The sequence below is a fragment of the Myripristis murdjan genome, chromosome 14, assembly GCF_902150065.1.
Source record: "Myripristis murdjan chromosome 14, fMyrMur1.1, whole genome shotgun sequence".
NCBI lineage: Eukaryota > Metazoa > Chordata > Actinopteri > Holocentriformes > Holocentridae > Myripristis > Myripristis murdjan.
The window spans coordinates 37,298,578-37,323,643 of NC_043993.1; the positions used below are offsets into that span (position 1 = coordinate 37,298,578).

At 43.1% G+C, this 25,066-nt stretch overlaps 3 protein-coding genes across 3 annotated transcripts in view; 1 reads left to right on the top strand and 2 right to left on the bottom strand.

Annotated features, from left to right (window-relative positions):
- or6at1 (odorant receptor, family 6, subfamily AT, member 1) overlaps positions 1-5,606 on the top strand; it is a 6,479-nt gene extending 873 nt beyond the window's left edge. The window contains exons 2-4 of the mRNA XM_030068154.1: positions 1,779-1,951; positions 4,198-4,860; positions 5,442-5,606. Of these exons, the coding sequence (XP_029924014.1) occupies positions 1,779-1,951; positions 4,198-4,860; positions 5,442-5,606 (1,001 nt within the window). The remainder of the gene's footprint in view (positions 1-1,778; positions 1,952-4,197; positions 4,861-5,441) is intronic.
- A 4,166-nt stretch (positions 5,607-9,772) lies between these two features.
- On the bottom strand, positions 9,773-10,723 carry LOC115371040 (olfactory receptor 52D1-like). The gene has a single exon (XM_030068155.1). It carries the CDS (start codon positions 10,721-10,723, stop codon positions 9,773-9,775), a length of 951 nt encoding a protein of 316 aa, XP_029924015.1.
- A 5,596-nt stretch (positions 10,724-16,319) lies between these two features.
- Positions 16,320-17,288, bottom strand: LOC115371263 (olfactory receptor 52N5-like). The gene has a single exon (XM_030068507.1). It carries the CDS (start codon positions 17,262-17,264, stop codon positions 16,320-16,322), a length of 945 nt encoding a protein of 314 aa, XP_029924367.1. The 5' UTR covers positions 17,265-17,288.
- Between the last annotated feature and the right edge of the window lie 7,778 nt (positions 17,289-25,066).

Sequence of the window (25,066 nt, forward strand, 5' to 3'; positions counted from 1 at the left end):
CACTTTTTAATTTTTTTTTCTTCATATATCACTGTTTTTAATACACTTATTTTTCACCTGTTCCTATGCTCTTTGATCTGCTCATTCGGAAATCTGTGGGAACTGTCTGTGTGTATGAGCTGTGCTACACACACAGAAAACACACACACACACAGGTGGAACCAGAGAAAGTTCTTTGTGGAGCTAACTGGTTCAGTAAAGAACCTTTTTTTTTTTTTTTTAAAATGGTTCTTTAGTGGTTTTTCAGAATAAAAGGTTCTCTGAGTGTTTTAAATCTAATGATTGTGTGCAGGTTGAAAACCAACATGAACGTGTTGTTGCCGTTCCTCCATTCCTCCAGGAGCAGAGCAGCTCCTGTTCCTCTGCGTCATTAAAGGCATGGAGTTCAGACTGAAGTGCCGCTAAAATCATCTGAGTGAAAAGTCACTGTGCTGATTTCATCTGAAAAATCACAGAAAACTAAAACAACAGGAACAACAGGAAGCTAAAGAGCCAGGCTGCTCAGGGTTTCCTTTGATTCCCTCCCGTGATGGTGATCAGGCAGTTTATGCTCCACTAGAGGGCAGTGCAGAGCCCTAAGTTTATGACAACAACAAACATGAACACACACACCCACACCCACACCCACACCCACACACACACACACACACACACAGTGCAGTCACCGGGTCCACAAGGCCAGCCCACCTGCCCTGCAAGTTCTTCATCCAGCTCAGGGCTTAATGCTGATTGGCTGAGGCAGATCTACCTGGACAGGTGGCACAAAGGACAGATGCAGCAAGACGTCCCGCTCAGCTTAACAGCAGTGTTAAAAACAGCAAAAGCATTTTGAAAAAATCCCAAGAAAAATATATTTATAATTGCTTGTGAAAGGTGAGAGGTAAACCCAGCCTGAAAAGTTGAGGAAAAAAGTAATAATTAAATAAAATAAAATAAAACCGTAAAATATAAGAAAACTACCAGAAAAGTAGCAAAAATAAAAATTATTTTAAAAAATTAAGGAATTACAACAAACAATTTTTTTCATAAATAATAAACAAGTAGGAAAACATTATCAAAAACTGCTTTAAAATTATAATCTATGATAATAGTGCTACATTTAGCAAAATTAATATTAAAAAAAAAACAACAACATAAAATTACCCCCAAAATTTCTTAAAAAAAAAAAAAAAAATCAATGTTTCAGAGCATTAAGTAAGTAAGTAAATTAAGTAAGTAAATTTTATTTATAGAGCGCTTTTCACAGCCAGAGGCACAAAGTGCTGTACAATACACAATACAATGGTTAAAAATACCAGTTAAATAATAAATATAATAAATATAAAATACAAAATACCAAGTACCATTACGACAATAAAGCAAGAAGAAGAAAAAGCAATCTGTTCTGTTCATGGTAAAACTGCAAGGGACCCAAATTATTACTAATTATTACCTTATGTGAGGTTTTTATAGGGCTGCTATTTATATATTTTATTTTATTTTATACTCATTTTTTTTATTGTGTTATTTGTCCTCTTTTATTGACTGTTTGTCTGTTTGAACTTGTTTGCTGAGAAAGTACCAAACAGAGTTTTGTTGTACAATGTACAGTGACAATAAAGTCTTCTAAATTCTAAGTTCTAAGTTCTACTATTTATTTATTTGTTCTTTTATTTAGTTTATTTTTAGTATTGTTATTTTTTGTCGAGGGCCCCTGATATCTTGGGATGGCCCTCACACACACACAGTCTCTCACCTGTGCTGTCCCGTCTCCTGTGTGGCCTCACCTGTGCCGTCAGGGTCCCACCTGTCCAGAGGCGGCGCGGCTAACAGCAGCCAGCAGCCCGACGGCGTCGCCTTCTTCATCATCCAGGGCCTGGCCGGCCTCGGCCACGAGAGGACGGCCCTGTTTGTGCTCCTCCTCCTGCTGTACACGGCCATCCTGGGAGGAAACACCATAATCATCTTCACGGTACGGGCACAGCATTTTACCAACGTTTACCCATTCTGTGATCCCCATGATTCTGCTTAATGCGATATATTTCTGATTCATCACCACATCTGCACCTGAAGAGGAAAAACACCCAGGAAAAGACAAAAACATTTTCCATATAAAGCCACAAGCAGGGATCCCAGGGCTCCAGCCCATGGAGATGGTTAAAATCTCTGTCAGGTGTGTTTCAGGTGCTGATCATGACACACGTCTGATTCACACAACGTCAGTTTTTGCATTTAAAGCGCCCCCTAGTGGCTGCTTCATATGAAACTCTCAGGGTCTGTTTCAGGTGCTGATGTGAACAGATCCTGCCAGCTTCGTGCTGATTGGCCCAATGGTTGTTGACTTTTGTCCATTTATGTGCTAAGCCACGCCCCTTTTGAAGGTCATTGGCCAATATCTTGAAAACTAAATGTGATATCAACAGGCCTTACGCCAAGTTTGATGAGTTTGGTCCAAAGATGATCAGCAGTGAATTTGGAAGCAATCAGACCTACAGTCTCGGAGGAGATGTGAACAATGTGTTTTCCAAAAAAATTAAAATGGCAGAAAATCCAGTATGGCAGACCGTACGGGTTCTTGAGGCAAACGTCAGCGTGTCAGTCGTGTAAAGCAGGACGTCGTCAAAGTCTGAGTCTGGATGGATGATTTATTCAGTCTGGTCAATATTGATAACTGACCCTACAAAATGGCTTCTGTAAAGAATTCATTAATCCCAGGAGTCATGTTCCTGAGCTCCTCCCCCGACTCACTGATGATGATGATGATGATGATGATGATGATGATGATGTTTACCTGCACAACAACACACCAACATCCAGATACCCAACAGCCTCACACACACATTGACACACAATAACTCTGATCCAGCATCACTGATCTGACCTTACAATATCACATCATTATAAATAAAGTTTAATTGTGCTGTTATTTGATTGCTCATTTTCTAGCATTTTTAACAATTTTCTGGTCATTTTCTTGTATGGTTTTATGTCTTGTTAATTTACTGATTGTCTTTGTCCACAATTTTGAAAGTGAATTTTCTGGAAAAAGGTGAGTGGATTAGCAAGAAATTACTGAAACATGTCAACAGTTTACAATAGAACCATATTTATAATTATTAAAATGATATATTTAAAGGTCAGGTCAGTGATGCTGGAATGACTGGATCAGATTTAACCCTATAAAGCCACACGTGTCATATTTAAGACATGATTGTTTTCAGCCTTGTACATCAATTGTACAGCATTTGTACAACAAATTTTTACTGAAACATCGATAGGAAAAATTACTGAGTTGATGCAATATGAAATTACTGAACATTTCATCATGTTTTGTTTGTAAAACCGTGTTGAAAATAGCTGTCTCAAATTTAACACAGCAGGTATATTGAGGTCATTTTCAACAAATTGGTCAAAATAATAAAAAGATAATACTAAATAATGGAAAAAGTGTTATTTTCTATGTTTGGAAGGAAAAGTGTTATTTTCTATGTTTGGAATTACCAATGTGTTAAAGAATTTTTGTGTTTTATGATTTTTTTTTTTTTTTTTTTAATAAAAAAAAAAAATCAAGCACAATTGCCTGATGTGCCAAATATGAGACAAATTGAAACTCATAGTTGGGAATTGATATTTGAAAAAAAAAAATTCTTGGCTGTTTAGTTGGACCGATAATGGCTCCAGTTTCAAAGAATTGGAATTTTCGATCAATTATTTGATGGTTCAGGCTTTACAGGGTTAAATGCTTGTGAAAAAAATCTGCTGATGTGAGTGTCTCTGTGGGGCTAAACCACTTTAAATGGGCACTTTACAGGCACACTGTGTAATATTCTGATGTTTTAGATGTTTTAGCACCATCCAGTGGCGACTACTGTCCTGCACACACTCAATTACAGGCTTAGTAATATTTCATTTATTATAGTTAGGCTAACTGAACTACACATGGCTAACCGCTGATGTTAACTTAGCCAGCAGAGTCGGAGTTTTCCCCAAAATCAAACGAGGGGACGGACCAGTTCACTGTTTTCAGAGATGAGATCTCAGCAGTCGTCATGGTAACAGTGGATTGATGGTATCGATCAACAACAACTGTGAACCCCAGCGCTGTGTTATGGTCACCTGCATCTTTGAACAAGCAGAGCATTTCATATTGTACCTTTACTCTGACTCTGTGGCTTCATGTAAACGTCGTCGTTGCCTCGGGTCTCTTTCCACACACAGGTGTTGACTGACCCGACGCTCAGCTCTGCCATGTACTTCTTCCTCCGCAACCTGTCCTTTGTGGACATCGTCTACACCACGGTCACCATCCCCAACATGCTGTCCGGCCTGCTGATAGCCCCCAACACCATCTCGGTTCCAGGCTGCTTCTTCCAGATGTACTTCTTCATTCAGCTCGCCGTTACGGGTCGTGGCATCCTGACTGTGATGGCGTACGACCGCTACGTCGCCATCTGCAACCCGCTACGCTACGCCGCCATCATGACGCAGCCGGTCCGCCTGCTTCTCATCACAGCAGCCTGGACGTTTGGCGCCTTCTGCACGCTCCCGGCCGCAGCCATGGCCTGGCACCGGCCTTACTGCGGCCCCAATGTGGTGCGCCACGGCTGGTGCGACCCGTCGTCCGTGAGGCGGTTGGCGTGCGCCAACACCAGCGTGGACAGCATCCTGTCGCTGTCTTTTGCCATGGTGGCGCTGCTGACCACAGGAGCGCTCATCCTCACCTCCTACATTCTGATCGGCATCTCGGTCTCGAAGATGAACGCCGCGGAGAGGCTCAAGGCCTTCAGCACGTGCGCTGCCCACCTGACCGTGGTGACCATCTCTTACGGCTCTGCATCCTTTGTTTACATCTCCTACCGTGTGGGGAACTTCGCTCCAGAGGTACGTGCCTGACAATATGAAAAAAAAATGTTATTTATATTTGTAAAGAATGACGTAATCCCAGATTTCTCGTCCCAGAGCTCCTCCCACTGACATGATGACCATATTCACACGGCGGCCATTTTCCTCTGCCATCACACTCAGGGCGGGAAGCTCGAATGCTGTAATCACGTTGAGCTGCTGTGTTCCAGATTGTGTCTTTTAGGAACATAGAGAATCTGACAAACCGTCATGGTTTCACCATAGCTAGAAAGTGGCTGAATGCTAAAGGTAGCTAACAGGTGATCAAATCTGTTGTTTGATCTTGAAATCTGAGCCGATGTCCCTTTGGATTTTCACTCTCTGTTGTCTTTTCAGTTGTTCCTCAGTCAGGAAGCGGTGAAACAATAATGTTTTCTCACAACCTGCAACGCAGCAGAAAAACATGATTGGAGAGTTTGAGCTTCCGACCCAAGTGTGTTTTTCTCTAGGAATATTAGTCCTCTCCCATGCCCCGGTTCCATGTTTTTCCCCCAACAGCGGCACTAACACGCGGTGGCAGTCTTGACGTGTTAACTGCAGGCGGTGTTGTTTTGCCGCAGGTGCGTGTCATCGTGGCGGTGTTGTACTCGGCCCTGACTCCCTTCCTGAACCCCATCATCTACAGTCTGAGGAACAAGGCGCTGAAAGAGGCCATCAGGAGGACTTTCTGCAGATCCAGGCGCACCGCTCTGTCCACCAGGAAACAAGTCAGCGCCGTGGCTTGACCGCGACATAAACATCGGCTCATCCGCACCCCTGTAGTCCAGCTGAAGGTTAAACCAAAGACACAGTCCTGCTCTGTCTGCACCAGCTCCTGCCTGCAGGACTGCTGCTCTCAGCTCATCCACGTAGTTAAGCAGGTAAATGCCAGAGGACCAAATAAACCCAGCATTAAAGCGCTCAACACATAATGATAAACTGCTAACATTTATGGTCACAACTAGAATGACCTGACCATCATCATCAAAGCTGGAAATAAAGACCAAAGGATCCTGATGATCTATCAGGGCATGACTTTGACCTCTTCTCTGTTGCACTGCTGTTTGTACTGTTTGACATAATGCCATGACATAATGGCTTCTGGCGATACTCCTCTGTTGCAACCCGAGCTACCTGGTGCTGTTTATGTTTATTTTTTTTATGTTTATTTATTTTCTTGGTATCTTAGAGGGCCTGATCAGATGTGGTATCGCAGCATGGTCTGGTAACCTGTCTGTGCAGCCTAAAAGTGAACTGATGCGAATGACTCGGACTCACACACCCCTGCAGACTGTTTGTGAACAGGCCGCTCTGAAGCAGGCTAACAAGATCATCAGTGACCCATCACATGTTCTACATTCAGAATATGAACTGCTGCCCCAGCTCCTCATTGTAGACTGAACAGGTTTATTTTATTTATTTATTTTAATATTTATTTGACAGGGGCGATACATACAACATTGCCACAAAAAAGGGAAAATGTGATGTATATAAGACGTCTAGCTTCAGCTAATTTGCAGTCTTTGTCCCTTGTCAGGCTTTTAGAATACAATGAGATATAATGAATACAGAAATAAATAAATGATACAAATGCAGTGAATAATACAATAGATAAATAAACACAATTGCAGTTGTCAATTACAGATAAAAACACAAGTTTAATTTGACATTAAACATTAACAAAGTGCTACTATTTTGATAATGGCTTAGTAGGGAATTAATGTTCACATTTCTGCTGCTGCTTGAGCCAATGTTTAACTTTCAAAGTAAACCTCTTTAGTTCTGTTTGGGATTTAATTTCCGATGGTAAGGAATTCCATAGGTGTGTACTTTGCACTGAGAGGGATTACTGACCAAATGTTGTCCTGCATCTTGGAATTTGACAGTTCTGCTTGGTTCTGCTCCTTGTCATTGTCCTAGAGTCGTCTGTCTTTTTAAAGATCTGAGACATCACTTGTGGGGCCAGTCCATTTAAACACTTAAAAACAACTTTTAGGAAGGAGAACTAAAATTGGAAAAAGTCAACAAATTGTATTTTTCAATGATTTTGCAGTGGTGCCATTTTTGTGATTTCTGGTCTAAGATTTTCAAAGCTTGTTTGTAAAGTGAGAATAAAGGTCTAGTAACTGAGTCACTGGCTTGGCCCCAGGCAGCAATGCAGTAGGACAAATGTGACAGAACCATGGAATGCAGACATAAATGAGCTGCCTTGAAAATCTGCAAAGCTGCATAAGATCTCTGAAGCCTGACAGGGATTCTTTGCTGAAACATAAAACACTATGTCATCAGCATACATCTGACATTCAGTGTCCATACAGATGGTAGGCAAATCATTTATATATAAACAAAAAAGAATAGAACCTAAAACTCTGCAGATTCTCTGCAAAGAGACAGTGTATGGCACTTTGTTTAATTTAGTTAAAGAATTTAAGGAATTGGATGGGATGCCCATGGAGATAGAATTCAAGGGCTGTGGTACGGTTGAGGCTTTTGAGGAAAATAAAGCCAAATGGCACAAGTCATGCCATCTGAAATTTTCAGACTCAAAGCTGAAGCAATTAAAATCATGTCAGAGTAAGAAAAGAAAACAAGACTCTGTTTATGAAGAACTGTGGTGATCCAAGTGCCAGTCCATTTCAAACACATGCATTAGGCTGAGAAGGAGCTTCTTCCCCCAGGCCACACAGATCCTGAACACTTAATTAACAAACACTTTATAACAGATCTAGGGGCGCCGTATATGGGGGAAAGGTTAGGACAATTCCAAGGGCCATTGCCTGACAGGGGCCCCAAAAAATAGGTAAAAACTAATATAAAATTATTAAACCATCATCGAGTAAATATATATATATTTTTTTTTTTTTCATGGGGCCCAAAATTCCTGGCGGTGCCCCTGAACAGATTGCATCATCACATTCATCACATATCACGTACCTGCAGTATCAGACAGCTCAGCACCTTACTACCCCCTGCTGTCTGATGCTCACAGCCCGCCCCCCTCTCACAGTTCCTGAATCCCAGTACCGGGCGTCGGGTTCTTGGTCTCATGGTTTCACGCTAACTCTGACCCTCCGTCGGAGCGGGTGGTTCTTCAGGGTTTTGCAGCTCAGTTATGGATGTGGGTCAGTGCCTTTTCGCTCCCATTCATCCACTCATTTTATATTCCCTTTCTGACTTTCTACTTATTTGCACACTTAAGGTCCATAATTGTATATCATTGTATATTGTATATAGGGTGTACATTGTATATAGGAGTGATATATATACTTTCTATTTTATTTTTACATTTTTTTTTTTTAATCTATTTTATTCTTATCTATTTTTAGTTGCACAGTGCTGGAGTTGTTGCAATCGCATTTCACTGCTGCTGTATCCGTACATTCATACATGTGACAAATAAAAATCTTGAATCTTGAATCTTGAATCTATAACTGAGTGCCTGTTCTGTAATTTGAAGACAGGTAAACGTCATCAATGCTCAACGATGGAGCTTGATGACAGTCTGCGGAAAATGGCCACTGAAATGCAGGACACAGCTCTATTAGCAAAAATTTCAGGGGGCGACCTAATTGCAATCGAAGCTAAATACCATCTGGAATGTCTTGTTAAATATAAAAACACATATAGGGGTTATCAAGAGATCTGAGAAAAACAAGTCAAATGAAAGTGAAAAATGTACTGAACCTAACCCTAACCCTAAACCTTAGCCAGGAATCAGACAGCTGAATTCTACTCAGAATTCAACATTAATTGTGATTCCACAAGCCAAAAATCAAAAGATAAAATCAGTGAATAAAAATCAAATCATTTGGTATAATAATTTCAGGACATATGTGGGGATTACATTAACCTGGAAGTAAGTAAGATAGATTCAGGGTGTGATTGTTCCTCAGTAAAGTAATCATGGAAAAAATCTACCTTTATTATTAAAGAATTTAGCTAAAATAAATAAATAAATAAATAAATAAATAACCAAACTTTCTGGGTGAGTCCTGCCAAACTGTCAGTCACATGGGTGACCCTGCTCTGGCTCTTTTTTTTTTTTTTTTTTTTTTTTTTTTTTAACTTGATCCTTGAATATTGTGCAAATAATGACCGTAACAGGTGTGACACACACTGATGATTTTTTTTTTTTTTTTTTTTTTTTATTGTCTGTGATTTAATACATTGTAACATAATTGTAACAGTTTTGTATTTATTATGTGTATTTATTATATTCAATTTAATAGCCTGTTTTGTTGGTGATATTCTGTATGTAATTGATTTTTTATGAAACTCTGGACCCCAGGAAGACCAGCTAGATCAGGGGTGTCAAACTGGTGCCATGGAGGGCCAAGAGGCTGCAGGTTTTCATTCCAACCAACAACTCCACCAGGTGATTTCACTGATTAGTCCCGCCTCTCTGTTTTGAGGTAGGGTGATCAGTGAAATCACCTGGTGGAGTTGTTGGTTGGAATGAAAACCTGCAGCCTCTTGGCCCTCCATGGCACCAGTTTGACACCCCTGAGCTAGATGCTATGGTATCAGCCTGTGGGGATCAAATACTAAACAAATAAATCAATATTAAGTCACACATATCAACAGTGTATTTAATACTTCTGAAAGAAGGAGATAATTGTGAGGAAGACATTTATGAATTCTGACACCTTGAAATACTTGAAACAAAGACAGAATAAATGATGAAAACAAAACTGAGGAGCGACATTTTGTAAGAAAATATTTATGAAATTAAAAAAGAAAAGACATCAACAACTGCAGCTCTTCTGTGACACACCACAAGCATTTTTTAAGTTTGATCATCATAAAAAAAAAAAACAAAAAAAAAAAAACAAACAAACAGGCAAGGCAGTTGTTTCTACTAAAATGGACACATTTTGAAAACTCGTGATGCTTCCAACTATCTTGACACATCTCATTTCACATCCATCAGAGCCGTTTTCTTCCTCCAGAGCACAGAGAGGATCCTCTGCCTGACCTCTTTAATCTGCAGCCCGTAGATGACGGCGTTCAGGGCGGGCAGGGCGACGTGGGCCATGACCGCCACCGCTTTCCTGTGGCTGGAGAGCTGAGGGAAGCGGTGCAGGACGACGATGATGAAACCCGACACCAGCAGGATGACGTAGACGGCCAGGTGGGTGGCGCAGGTCTGCAGCGCCCGGCTGTTCAGCGCCCGGCTCCGGCGGCTCACGCACACCACGGCGATCCTCAGGTAGGTGAGCGTCACGCTGCCGATGGACGAGCCGAGCAGCAGCACCGTGTAGCCCAGGCCGTAGACGTGGTTGACGAGGACGCTCTGACACGACAGCTTGAACAGCGAGGCGTTGTCGCAGAACGGGTGGTGCACGGACCGCCGGCAGCGAGACAGGCGGACGCTGAGGCCGATGAGGATCGCCACCATGACGAAGGCCACCGCCCACGCCGACACGGCCAGCTTCACCACCGTCCTGTTGGTCATGACGGTGGCGTACTGCAGCGGGTTGCAGATGGCCACGTAGCGGTCGAAGGCCATGATCATGAGCACCGTGTGGGAGGCGCTGGCGTGAAGATGAACGCAGAACGCCTGGACGGCACACTCCATGTAGTGAATGTACCGCTCGGCGCTGGAGAGGAAAATGTCCCGGAGCACGTGAGGTACGATGACGGTGGCGCCCAGAACGTCGTTAAGGTTCATGTTGCAGAGGAGCAGGTACATGGGCTGGTGGAGGCTCCGCTCCCGGAGGATCAGCAGCACCAGGCCCACGTTGGACACCAGGATGAAGATGTAACTGATGAGGAGGAGGATGAAAGCGGGAACAGAGGCCTGCGCGGTGACCTTTAACCCCTCCAGCAGGAGAACGTCCTCATCAAACGTCTGGTTCTCCATTTTCAGAGAGGATCATAAAATCTGGAGAAAAATATCAAAAAGCAAAAAAGAAGCAACACTGTGATAAAAAGAACAATGGTCATGATAATAATAAGAGTAAAATGAGGAAGAATCTTGTACAGCATTTTTCAGGCTCATAACACAGAGAGCTTTTCAAAAGGAACATATCAAAGGATCATTTACAAAGGCAGGAGGAGGCGCTGCACGGCTCTAGTGGCTCGTATGACAGCTGCTCCTCAGTGCAGAGGGTCAAAGTCCATTTAGAGACAAACACTTGCTTGATATTAGTCTTTAAGAAATGCAGACAACCATGGAAAAAACTAAGGCACTCCATCTTTGAGTGAAGCAAAATAATTATTTTTTCTTTGAGCAAGGCAGCTAAGCTCAGTTGCCTTGCTCAGTTCTATAAATTTGTGTTTCTATTGTGTTTTAAGAAGACATTTTAAAGTCATATTCAGCTGCCAAGCCATGCAAGGTTGTATGTGATTAATACAAGTTTAAAATCCATCCAAATATCCACTGGTTGCGGGTGAAGAGAGCTCAGATTTGAGTTTTTCTCAGTTGCCCGCTGCAGCGTGAAGTGATGGTTTAGGCACATAGTCGTCGAGACGTGATGATACACACACATCTGTGAGAGGTAAAGCCACAAACTGATTTTAGAAATGTCCTTAAGCTGGTGAAAACATGACTGAAGCAGCTTTTTGACATGATGCTCAGCTGTGATGTGTTAGTTTGGCCATTTAACACCTCAACTACCTTCTCTTTCATTCATTCATTCATTCATTCATTCATTTTCTAAACCGCTTGACTACCTTCTTTCAAATTAAAATCAAATATATTGGAATTTTTAAAACTTTGTAGACCATTCATTGAGACTGAGTCACAAAGCCCCACATACATAAATATGCTGGTGTAAATATGCGAGTGTGTGTGTGTGTGTGTGTGTGTGTGTGTGATTGTTGTTGTATTATCATAAGCATGCAGATGAGTCAGCTGTCACTATGCAGTTTTTTTTTTTTTTTTTTTTTTTTTTTAAATCTCATTCACACTCATGGGAGCCCACTACCATTAATAATATATATTAATGGTATATATAGATATAGTTACATCATAATTACAATAAGCATAGCACATAAAAACCACAATAAAATTATAAGATCTGGCGAGCATGAGGAGATTACATTATTGAATCCAGAATGCAAAAGGAACAAAAGGATTTTCAGTTTCCAAAGTTCTGAGTTATAGTCGATTTTCCTTTGAAAGAAGGTAGTCGAGGATCTAAATGACCGCGGCTTCCAGTTCGACCTAAATGGGAACAAGACACAGCAACCGAGGCTTTTTGACTTTTACACTTTCACACACATCCATTCAAACACACTTCACCCTCAGGCTCCGCTGAGCAGAACCGGTTTCTGCTCTCAGCTTTCGTTTTCTCACTTGGAGACACGAGGCAGCCGGTACAGTCACACAGTGCAGGTCAGGGCGGTGTTACCGTGTGCCTCCTCCCCGGGCCAGGCACCACACAGCACCTGTGTTTATACTGTGCATCAGCTGCCTGTGGCTGTCACCTGGCGACCGCTGACCAGGGGCGGTGCCAGACATTGTAGACATCCGGGGCTTCAGCCCGGGCTGACTGGGGGGTGCAGGGGTATGCTCCTGCGGGAGAAAATTTTGAAAAATAACCCCTTAAATAGTGGCTTCAGGGGACTTTTAAGAGACTTATAATGGCAAAATTTAGACTTAAAACATAATGCATTCAATTTACTGTATAATCAATTACAGGTGAATGCCTAATTAGGGTCAATAGGCCTAGTAGGCGGCTCACTGGAATTGAAAGCACTCATGTAGTTCTATCAAAGTCCTTTTAGGCCAAGCCTGTTCACTTGGCGGCCATATTGGTAACACCTTTTGGGCATCTAGTTCAGATTAGTGAGTGCAAACACAAAACAAAGTATACCACACAAATCCTTGTTTAAATCTGAATCTGAATCGATTAATATCTATCTATCCTCATCTCAAACAATTTCTTGAAACAAAAGCCAACAACAGTGGTGGATATACCACAACAAAAAATGTCAGTGTCAATAACTTGTCATGTGCCCTTGAGCATCAATTACAGCTTGACAGCGATGTCTCATGCTGTTCACAAGTCGACTTATTGTCTGCTGAGGCATGGCATCCCACTCTTCTTGAAGGGCGGCCCTCAGGACATTGAGGTATATATATATATATATATATATATATATATATATATATATATATATATATATATACCAATCAGTTCAGATTCAGATTTAAACAAGGATTTGTGTGGTATACTTTGTATACATATGTATATGTATTTGTATATATAATATAGTTCAAATTCAGCTATCACTGAAATAGAATGTTTGGTCAGTAGTTTGGGACTCTCCCCCCCTGCTTTGCATTAGGAACAGAGGAGAAAATTTCTGTTGCATGCAGACTGAGTGACTGCTCTCAATACAATCAGAGAAATGTTTATAATTCGTGGAAATCAGAAGATTAAATTGCAACGACCATATAGCCTCATATATGTATTTTTTCACCCCAAATCCAGTGCCACCACCTGTGAGTCTACAGTTTTGGAGATAAATTAGACCTGCATGCAGGACTACAAGGGAGACAGTGAGCAGTAACCAAGTAACTGTCATGTTGTTCTTTTCACAAATATGGGAATGATGGTCAAAAATATCATTAAAATGCATAATTTTATATAAAACAGCATCAAAATTTTTTGCCGGCCTATTGGCTGGCTATACAAGGGCCCAATAAGATTTCTTTTCATGGGGCCCAAAATCCCTGGCGGCACCCCTGTGGCTGAGTGCACCTTAGTGAGAGGGAGAGCAGCTCAGACATCAGGGAGAAGCTCAGAGTCGAGCCGCTGAGGTGGTTCAGGCATCGAGTCAGGATGCCTCCTGGTCCCCTCCTGGTGGAGCTGTTCCAGCATGACCACCGGGCAGGAGACCCCGGGACAGACCCAGGACACACTACGGGGATTATGGATCCCAGCTGGCCTGGAAGAACCCTGGAATCCCCAAGAGGAGCTGGTGGCCCTGGAAAAGACCGTCTGGGCCGACCTCCTCAGCTGCTGCCACCGCGACCCGGTTCCAGATCAGCAGCAGAACATGGACAGATGCACCAGCTAACATGTTCAGCAACACAGTTAATGACATGCTGCTTTACAACATCAAAGTCTCCCTCCTTCCCACAACACATATACATATTTTTATGTAAATACATATGTATATATACACTATATTACCAAAAGTATTCGCTCACCTGCCTTTACTCATACTATGAACTGAAGTGCCATCCCATTCCTAACCCATAGAGTTCAATATGATGTCGGTCCACCTTTTGCAGCTATTACAGCTTCAACTCTTCTGGGAAGACTGTCCACAAGGTTGAGGAGAGTGTTTATAGGAATTTTTGACCATTCTTCCAAAAGCGCATTGGTGAGGTCACACACTGATGTTGGTCGAGAAGGCCTGGCTCTCAGTCTCCGCTCTAATTCATCCCAAAGGTGTTCTATCGGGTTCAGGTCAGGACTCTGTGCAGGCCAGTCAAGTTCATCCACACCAGACTCTGTCATCCATGTCTTTATGGACCTTGCTTTGTGCACTGGTGCACAGTCATGTTGGAAGAGGAAGGGGCCCGCTCCAAACTGTTCCCACAAGGTTGGGAGCATGGAATTGTCCAAAATGTTTTGGTATCCTGAAGCATTCAAAGTTCCTTTCACTGGAACTAAGGGGCCAAGCCCAGCTCCTGAAAAACAACCCCACACCATAATTCCTCCTCCACCAAATTTCACAGTCGGCACAATGCAGTCTGAAATGTACCGTTCTCCTGGCAACCTCCAAACCCAGACTCGTCCATCAGATTGCCAGATGGAAAAGCGTGATTCATCACTCCAGAGAACGCGTCTCCACTGCTCTAGAGGCCAGTGGCGGCGTGCTTTACACTATTGCATCCGACGCTTTGCATTGCACTTGGTGATGTGTGGCTTGGCTGCAGCTGCTCGGCCATGGAAACCCATTCCATGAAGCTCTCTGCGTACTGTACTTGGGCTAATCTGAAGGTCACATGAAGTTTGTAGCTCTGTAGCAATTGACTGTGCAGAAAGTCGGCGACCTCTTTGCGCTTCAGCATCCGCTGACCCCTCTCCGTCACTTTACGTGGCCTACCACTTCGTGGCTGAGTTGCTGTTGTTCCCAAACGCTTCCATTTTGTTATAATAGAGCTGACAGTTGACTGTGGAATATTTAGGAGCGAGGAAATTTCACGACTGGATTTGTTGCACAGGTGGCATCCTATGACAGTTCCACGCTGGAATTCACTGAGCTCCTGAGAGCGGCCCATTCTTTCACAAATGTCTTGTTTCACAGTCTGCATGCCTGAGTGCTTGATTTTATACACCTGTGGCCAGGCCAAGTGATTAGGACACCTGATTCTGATCATTTGAATGGGTGAGCGAATACTTTTGGTAATATAGTGTATATCTACATCTATATATGTGTGTGTGTGTGTGTGTGTGTGTGTGTGCATTCAGTATACATCTATTTTTCTCCCCCTCTCTTTCGTTCTTTCTTCCTTTCTTTTTTTTTGGCCGCCTCACCTGTCAGTATGCGATGTGTCATGTGACCTTGTTACCCAGTGAAGTTTTACTGCTTTCACTGAAGACAGTGTGCCCTGGAGTCTTTTCTCTCTCTTTCTTTATTTTTCAAAAAAAAAAAACTCATTGGTTTCTTTATTCTTTTTTTTTTTGTTGTCATATTTATTTGTTCTTGTATTATACTTTGATTTCAAGTACTTAACTTTACCGCTTTGTTTTTGTTTTGCATAGATTCTGATTTAAATGTTAACTTTAGGTTGACCAAGAAGCAAGAGAGGGATTTAAAAAGGAAATGAGCCAATAATATTGCATGATAAAAAAAAAATGTTGCATATTCTATGTGCGTGATTCACTTCTTATTGCAATGATCTTTGAGCTCAACTTGTTCATTGTGATATCCAACATTCAGTAAGGGTGGGTGAGCAGTGTAGTAACAACAACAACAACAACAATAATACACATCTCTATTTGTATAGCACATATCACAAAAAAATAAAACTTGACAGCAAAGACAAGTTATATCAACGATAATTTTTTTTGTGTTCTGACTCAAAATAAGGCAGGTTTTCAGTTATTTTCAAAAAAAATGCATCAATCCGGTTGAGTTAAATTAAAGTTAAAATTTTCATATGTCCACAAACTTCATAAACACGAAAACAAACAGGAACTCTTCTTCAATTTCCTCCAAAATGAAGTGAACTGTTCTAAACAGTGATGATGAAGAAAAAAGACAAAATCTTCAGATGACCCGCAGTAAGACTTTTTCTTTAGTAATGATTGTACAGGACGATTTTCCTTGGTTTTGTTTCTTTGTTTAACCACACATATGCTGAATTATTGTTCTTTTCAGTTTTTAAAAAGTGACATAGGTAGAGTGAGTCAGAACAACAATCCCCAGATATTGAGAGACCTGGAATTACTCAAGACCCACCCAAAGGCAAAAAACAGTTTTTAATCTTCAGATTAAAATGATGGCAAAACTTTTCTGGGCTGGAACATATTTGACAAGAGTTTGCGGATCTCTTTGGACTGCACCCCATAAATAATGGGGTTGAGGCTGCCGGGGATAATGTGGAACAGAATGGCGGCGAGTTTCCTGTAGTCTGAGTAGAGAGGGAAGCGATGCAGGGTGATGATGACCCCGCCACATACAATCATAATCAGATACAGGCAGAGATGAGTGCTGCAGGTCTTTAAGGCTTTACTGTTCAAAGACCTGTTCTTACTGATCAGGCAGACCGCTGTGATCTTTGTGTAGGTGAGAACCATACATCCTATAGAAGCTGTGAACAGCACCACGGTGAAGGTGAGGCCGTAGACGTTATTGATGAACACACTTTCGCAGGAGAGCTTAAACAGCGAGGCGTTGTCACAGAAAGGATTCGTGATCACAGTCCTGCATCGGTTCAGTCGAACGGTCAGACCGAGCAGAACAGCCACCAAAACTAAGGCCACTCCCCAAGCACAGGCAGTCAGCTTCAGCACCATTTTGTTGTTCATAATGGCAGAATAGTGCAAGGGATTGCAGATGGCCACATACCTGTCAAAGGCCATGATCATGAGCGCTGTGTGAGAGGTGGTGCCGAACATGTGTGTGGTGAAGGCTTGGGCCACACACTCGTAATAGCTGATGAGGCGTTCAGAGGGAGGCACCAGCACGTCTGCAAGCAGCCGGGGCACCATGATAGAGTTACCGAGGATGTCGTTGATTGGCAGATTGCAGAAAAGGAAATACATAGGCTGATGAAGGCTTTTCTCAATATACACCAGGGCTATGATGCCCACATTGGCAAACATTATCAACAGGTAGGAGAAAAAGAAGAAGAGAAAGACAGGGTACACGGAGTCCCTTGTGACCTTTAGCCCCTCCAGGTGGAGAGTGAAGCTGTTGTAGGTGTAGTTTTCCATCAGCCTGAAACAAAGAACATGAGAGGAGACACTGTAATGTCGCACAGTCTACACAGTCTGGATATATCAACAATATATTATGCTCTATGGCAACACAGCTCCTGCAAAAAAACTGAACAAAAGAGATGAGATATCTCTCTAACAGCAGGTGTTACCAGTAAATTTCCTGTGGCAAACAGAATTTCATGTCCAGTGAATTCATTATCCTGCACTATCACTATGTTTACAGTTAATTTAGGAATTCTGTAACCTGTTGGAAAGAAAAGGACCAGTGAACACAGTCCTGATTTGTTTCTCGTGTCTGTTTCTCGTGTCGGCTCTCTGCAGTTAGTAAGACCAAAACGCCTGTCACAGCCCCTATAAACATGATTTCACTATCTGGGGAATTGTTTGCTGCCTGTGTGATGCAACAAGTTATCAAGTGGAGAGCAGATGATGCATACATTGGGCCTCAAACAGCCTGTACGCACAGATCTGTACTTAGATGTTTGTATGAGCATTCTTACAAACATTTGAACAAAAATACGGGAATCGTCAGCATGTTGTCTCCTGAATATGTTCTCAACTGTGTGAACAAACCATGCATATTTGTAAATCACAAAGGTCCCAGAGTCTCTGAAAATGTTACACTCAAATTTTATCAGAGGTAAATAGTAAATTAGAGGTTAGCAGGGCTTGCAAGAGCGTTGTAGACTGCTTGGCTCTGGTTTGCTTCCCAGGAGCACTGGTCCACAGATGGCAGATTTGATGGTTCTTTTCTTTGCTTCCCCCATAATTCCCAGCAGTATGTAAGCCTTGCAGAGTGAGGGTCCGGTGAAGCCCCTACACTCTGCCTCTATGGGCTCATAGTAAGTCCACCAACCTTGCCTTAGGCAGCACACCACCAGCTCCTGGTATTTGGCAGTCCCCCTGCATTTCATTCACCTCATCGATGTGATCCTCCCTGGGCATCATGAGTTCCAACAGGATCAGCTGTTTTTTGTGGTCTCTGATATAATGACCATGTGTGGCCTGGGTGATGTTGTTGTCAGGGACAAGAATTTTAGCTGCTAAACCAGGTCCACTTTCAACTGCCAGACTGATGCTGTGGCAAAAGGCCAATGTTCTAGGCCAGTGGTTTTCAAACCAGCCCTCAAGGACCCCATATTCTGCAGGGTTTTTGTTTTTGTTTTTTTGTTTTTTTGGCTCCACTCTTTCATGCCTGATCCATTTAAGGGCTTCATGCTGATTGGTTCAGGCAGATCTCCCTGAACAGGGGAGATGCATGAAGGTGCATGGGCCTTAAATCAGGTGTTTAAGAGTAAAGCTGGAACAAAAACCTGCAGGACAGGAGGTCCTTGAGGACTGGTTTGGGAACCAATGTTCTAGGCTATTGTCAGGGTTGGTCTCCTGCCTTGGCAAATATAATGTTCATTTTGTAGGCAGGTGGTGCGTGCTGGCATTGATATGCTAAGGACACACTCTGCAACTGCCTCTAGCTCCTTGTCGTGGTGCTAACAATAGTGACCCTCTCCCGGGCTTTTGGGCAGCTGCTGAGGATATGTTCATGTGTCCCTCCTCCAGAGTAAATGGGGTGAAAAGGGGTCACATCTTCACAAATGGATTTTAACATTTAGAAGAATGATGTTGACCACAATGATCAGGAAGTTTATGTGTTGGGGGTCTGCTTTTCAGATGTCAGACCAGATGATCTTTTACCCGAGCACCCACCACTCCCACCATGTCACTCTCACTGTTGCCCCAGTCCTTTTAGTGCATGCATCCTCCACGCCCACTCAAACATCCACCTTCTCAAGATGCTGGGCCTTATCAACCTGAGGCCTTACCAACCAGCACAGGTACCTGCTCATCTTCCTATCAAGGGCTTTGTTACCTTGGTACCTCATATGTGGGCAAGATAGAGTATTGATAAATCATGGAGCCTCTGCTCTCCTCTCCTGCTGCTTTGACAGCCATGTTCATGGCAAGGAAGAGATTGTACAACCACTGATAATACCCTTCTCCAGCTAATGCCAGTCTGATGTTACTGACCCAAAAGTGACTCTTAACCTCAAGTTGCTGTTGTAAACCAGTAAACCAAAGACCTCCTGTCTTTGATCTTCAAGGGGACATGGTATCATTTGTATCAGACCCTGAAGCGCCTGGTGTAAATGGTGGATCTTGGCAGCCCTGTGGTTCATGGTGTAGGGAGTTCTGGTGTCTCCGTTCTCCACTTGGCCAAACCTCTCAGAGGCATAGATCAAAATGATAGTCACAGCCCCCAGCTGACAGTTAGCATCCCCTTGTTAAAGCCTCTACTCTTCTGGTGACATCTTGTCCAACTGCAGCCACTCATTCTGCTTGCTTGCTGGTGTTGCACTTGTTCTGCTTGCTCAGCCCGCTGGTATTTCACTGCTTGGCTTCAATGAGCGGCTTCTGCCACTGAGCGGTTGTGAGCTCAGGTTCCTCTTGCACCAGGAGTAGATTCTGCATGTTGCATTGTTCTCTCCTGCTCAAGGCATTTCATTTTGGCCAGGTGAACCTTTAGGCCATGCGGGTTCTTGCAGATCTTACTGCAGATGCATCCTGCCCTCCTGGTCACAGAACCATTTGCATGGGTTGTAATCAGTTTTAGAAAAATTAACATTTAATTTTCAACATCATCCTCTCCAACATTAACATGTTTAGTCCTATGGTCATGGAGCATATGGACCCCTTCTGTGTAGAGATAGATGTCTTGAGGCCCCGGGGAGTGGCCCACAGCATCTATGATGTCATCATCTGGGGCAAACCACTGAGCTGCTTTTCCATCCTCTGGAAGACATAGTAGTCAGAAGGTACCAAATCAGGAGAATACAGAGTGTGTGACCATTTAGAGTCTAAATTTTGCTGGATTGCAGCCATGGGCACTGTGGTTATGTATGTGAATGATTGTCCCCTTTCGTTGCTGGAGAAAACTCTCAGGATCCATATCAAAAAATGGCAAACATTGTCCTTTGCCAGGTTGTGCCAAATCGGTTTCTGATCAGGTCCAAGGAGTTTTAAGACCCAAGAAAGCTTTCCTAGGAGATCGCCAGCTCAGTGGCAATGCCACGATGATGTCATGAACCTCACCAGTCTAAAGTCTAAAGCAAATGTTGCTGCGATAATGGGCAAGCTGCCAGCAGCCATCTGTGTAGTTCTGGTAGAAGTTCTTTGATGAAAGTGGACTTTGACAAGGGCATGTGTTCCAGAGACATTTTCATGTCATTATAGTGAGAGGAGCACTCTGACCAGGATCCTGTGGTGCAGGGACTTTACTGCCATCAGCACACGCATTTGGTTCAAGTCATTGCATTCAGTGTAAACCAACTGCAAGGCAACAGACTGCATGGCTACAGATGGATGTATACACAGTTTACAGAGGTCAATATGAATTATTATTAGTACAATTCAAATAAAATTATTTAATTTATTTTGATTTTTTTGCAGTAACCTGTCAGTAAGCTAACTAGACTCAATCTGTTCTGTGGGATGGATGGGATTCACTAATGCAGTCAAAAACACTGACTGAAAAACAACAGGAGAAAAAAGCTAACAGTAATGTGAGTAAAAGTGTGTGTGTGTGTTTGTGTGTGTGTATGTGTGTGTGTGTGTGTGTGTGTGTGTGTGTGGTTTGCCATCGCTCAGCATGTAGTGAGCAGTCCTGAGGCCTCCCAGTGACCAGCGGCTTAATAGAATTAGAGCAGCAACGAGGCGTTCAGGGCCCCTGAGAGTGTCGGACATGGAGCCGTTGGTCTCTCTGCAGACTGGCCTGCATCACCTTCCCACCCCCTGGACCCCTCTCTCTCTCTCTGTGTGTGTGTGAAAAATATTTCTGTGGATTTGTTAATAATCACCACTGTGGCACTAATTCAATTGCTCAAAAATTTGTCTTGCATCTCCCATTTCTACCATATGCAGTACATCTAAACACATTAAAGTGCCACAGCTTCAGGCCCCCAAGGTATGAAGTCAGATCAGACATTATTGAACCTCTCTGGCCGGTCCTTCCATTGATTTGAACAAACTTTGAACGGGTAGAAAAGTTTGTTATACTGCTTTTGATTTTAGGTGGTGACACTTTCAGAGTATATTGGAAAGTCTTGCGATGACAGTGAGGTTAAGATGAGAGCCGGGTCCCTCGAGGTCCCAGGAGCTTTCATTACTTCATCCTCCAGCTCTGATAATCATCCATTACTTGGCCGTTCTCCGGCTCCCAGAGGGCTAATTACCATCAGAAACTGTTGATAAGTGTTTTGTTAAAAACCTGCTCACAGTGGATCTCATTTACGAGCAGGAGCGTCACAAATAGCCTCCACATTAGCTCTCATTACTGCTCAGTTGCCTTCAGGGCCGTGTTGTTGTAACGGCTGCCCTGGCAACTGGAACGCACAACCACACAGCTGCCATTAAGAAACAAACAGGTTAATAATAGGTTAATAATAAAGTTTGAGTCTGTTTGGGTGTTCAAAGTTCACATGCATGACAGTAAAAGGACAGTAAAAGTGATTCTGCCTCAAAAATCTTTCAGTGAAGTGTGAATTCAAGGGAGCAGAAGCACTCCAGTATGTTTTCTAAAATGTTTACTGACGTCTGTGTGACAAAAGCACCAGGCGTTAACACCATATACAGTTTGGTCCATAAGTATTTGGACAGTGACACAATATTCATAATTTTGCCCATGTCACCACCACAGTGGATTTGAAGTGGAGTAATCAAGGCATGATTGAAGTGCAGACTTCAGCTTTAATTTAAGAGGTTGAACAAAAATATGGCATTAACCTTTTGGGTATTACATACAGTTTTATTCACCCCATTTTCAGAGGCTCAAATGTCATTACACACTTGACTTGGCCAGGTGTAGCCCTTTCCCTTGTTATTCCATGACAAATACAGAAAGTAAAAGCTCTGGACATTCCAAGTGTTTGCATTTGGTAGCTGTTTATCAGAACCCTCAATATGTGATCCAAAGAGGTGTCTATGCAGGTGAAGGAGGCCATCATCAGGCTCAAAAAGAGAAAATAAAATCTATCAGACAGAGAGCAAGCAGATAGGAGCAGCTATCTCAACAGTTTGGTAAATCCTGAAAAAGAGGGAATGCACCGGTGAGCTCAGCAACACCAAAAGGCTTGGAAGACCACAGGAGACATCTAAAGTGGATGACCGGAGATTTCTTTCCCTGGTGAAGAAAAACCCCTTCATAAAGTCTAGGGGAGTCAAAAACACTCTGAAGGAGGCAGGAGCATCACTGTCCAAATCTACAGCCAAGAGACGTTTGTGAGAAAATAAATACAGAGGGTTTACAGCAAGGGGCAAACCACTGGTGTCACTCAAGACCAGGAAGGCCAGTTGTGTCGGGTGGCCTGAGGCGCTGTGTCGGGAGGCGGTGTGTCGGGAAGCGGTGATAATATTAGTTAATAATGGTGAATATTGGTGTACCCCCCTCTCTTGAGAAATTGAGGACTTGACCCCCCCAAAGGTGGAGTCGGATTTGCGCCCCTGCCTGGCTGATTCTAGAACAAGGTTCTTTGGACAGATGAAACGAAGATGAACTTGTACCAGAACGATGGGAAGAGCAAAGTTTGGAGAATGAAAGGAGCAGCTGATGGGCCAAAGCAGAGCCCATCATCTGTCCAGCGTGGTGGAGGCAGGGTTATGGCATGGGCAGGTTTGGCTGCAGAGGAACTGGATCTCTGGTGTTTACTGATGATGTGACTGCTGATGGAAGTAGCAGGATGAACTCTGATGTTTACAGGGTTCTACTATCTGCTCAGATTCAGACAAATGCCACTAAACTGATAGGACGGAGCTCCACAGTGCAGATGGACGATGACCCAAAACACAATGTGAAAGCAGCCCAAGTAGTTTTTTAGTTTTAATTTTATCTTCAGTTTAAACTTTAGTTAACGTGTAAATGTACTCATGGTAAACAGCTTGGTTGCTGATCTTCAGGAAGATATCCAGTGATGATGAGTGTGATGAAGCTGTAGCTGCCGCTCCTCCCAGCTGTCAGTCAGCAGGCCCTGAGGTACAGCCGGCTCCTCCAGGACCCCCTGCGGCCACAGAGGACGGCCACAACCACCGGTACAAGAACCGCAAATACAGGCAGAGCCGGCGTGCACGATCCCACGGAGCCAGGGACGCTGCTGCACGCTGCACACCTGCACACCTGCACACCTGCACGCTGAACACCTGCACGCTGCACGCCTGCACGCTGCACACCTGCACGCTGAACACCTGCATGCTGAACACCTGCACGCTGCACACCTGCAACGAGACGCAGAGACAAAGAGAGCGAAGCCGACACCATGATGGCCGAGAAGGCAGACGATGCTGCGTTCAAGACCGCCTCTGTACACGATTCTGTTTAGGTGAGTGTGTTCGCAGCTTGATGATGAGCTATCTCTCGATGTAAAATAATAATGGTGACAAGTAAATAAAATATTACTACTGCTACTACTACTACAAATAATAATAATAATAATAATAATAATAATTTCTCAATTTATTTGGATCCCCATTAGTCACTGCCAACGTAGCAGCTACTCCTTCTGGGGGCCACACAAGTAAATAATAATGATAATAGTAATAGTAGTAATAGGAGGAGGAGTAGTAGTGTAGTTGTAGTATCTTTACATGCCATTTTTCAAAAACAAAGTGTTTCATGAAGCAGTACTTAATGAGTGAGCAACAGGATAAAAAATATAAATTAGAACAGAATACTGACAGAATGTGACAAAAACACACGGAGTAAACAATGACTAAATAAAAACAACAGTTGCTGATGTAATAATGAAAAATAATTTCTTAGAATAAATAAGTAAAGGCAGGTCTCTGTCTGTCTGATGCTCTCAGGCTGCGTTGAGGCTCATCAGGAATTTAAAAAATCGAAAAAAAAAACAAAAAAAACCTTGGGGCCCTGACCCTATAATGCTTTAAAAGTTAAATGTAAAATTTGAAAATCAATTCTAGGATGCACAGGAAGCCAGTGCAGTGAGGGAGTTATGATACGAATGTGTGTGTGTGTGTGTGTGTGTGTAATGAGTACGAGTTTCAAATTTTGCATCAGCCTGCGTCGCCTTTAGCCCTGCACAAACTCTGTATCTTCCTTTAAATCACCCCCAAAACCATTTACTTATATTATTTTTAATGCATTTATTGCACGACCTGTTCTATTTTTTACTGTATTTATTGTACTATTTGTTTTATCAGATCCTGATGTTCGATGTTTTATGTTTGCTTTTTATGTATGCTTGTTTGTTCCACTGCCCTGGACTGTGTGTGTTAGTTTTTATTTGTGTAAAGCACTTTGTTTGAAGCTACACCGTACGGACCAAAGCACCGGGCCACAGCTTTTAATCTGTGAGTTCAGGTGTTTGATTCAGGTGTTTGAAACCCAGCAGCAGCCATGCAGTCTGCCTTTCCCAACATCAGTGACAGAGCGTCTGGTCCTAAAGAGCTCACTGAGTTCAGGTGCTGCTGGAATAGTGATGGAACAGGAAGCCACCACTGCAACAAGTCAGCTGCTCAAGTTTCTTCCCTCCTAGATATTCCACCATCAGCTGGAAGTGGGATTATTGCAGATATTCCACCATCAGCTGGAAGTGGGATTATTGCAAAGTGGAAGCGTTTAGGAACCACAGCGACTCGGCCACCAGGGGGCGGCACCACGTAAAGTTACAGAGCGGGGTCGCCGAGCGCCGAGGCTCATAGTGCGTAAAAGTGTCCAACGCTCTGCCGCCTCAGTACCTTACCTTACCTTTAATTTACCTTACCTTAGCTTACCTTTAATTTACCTTACC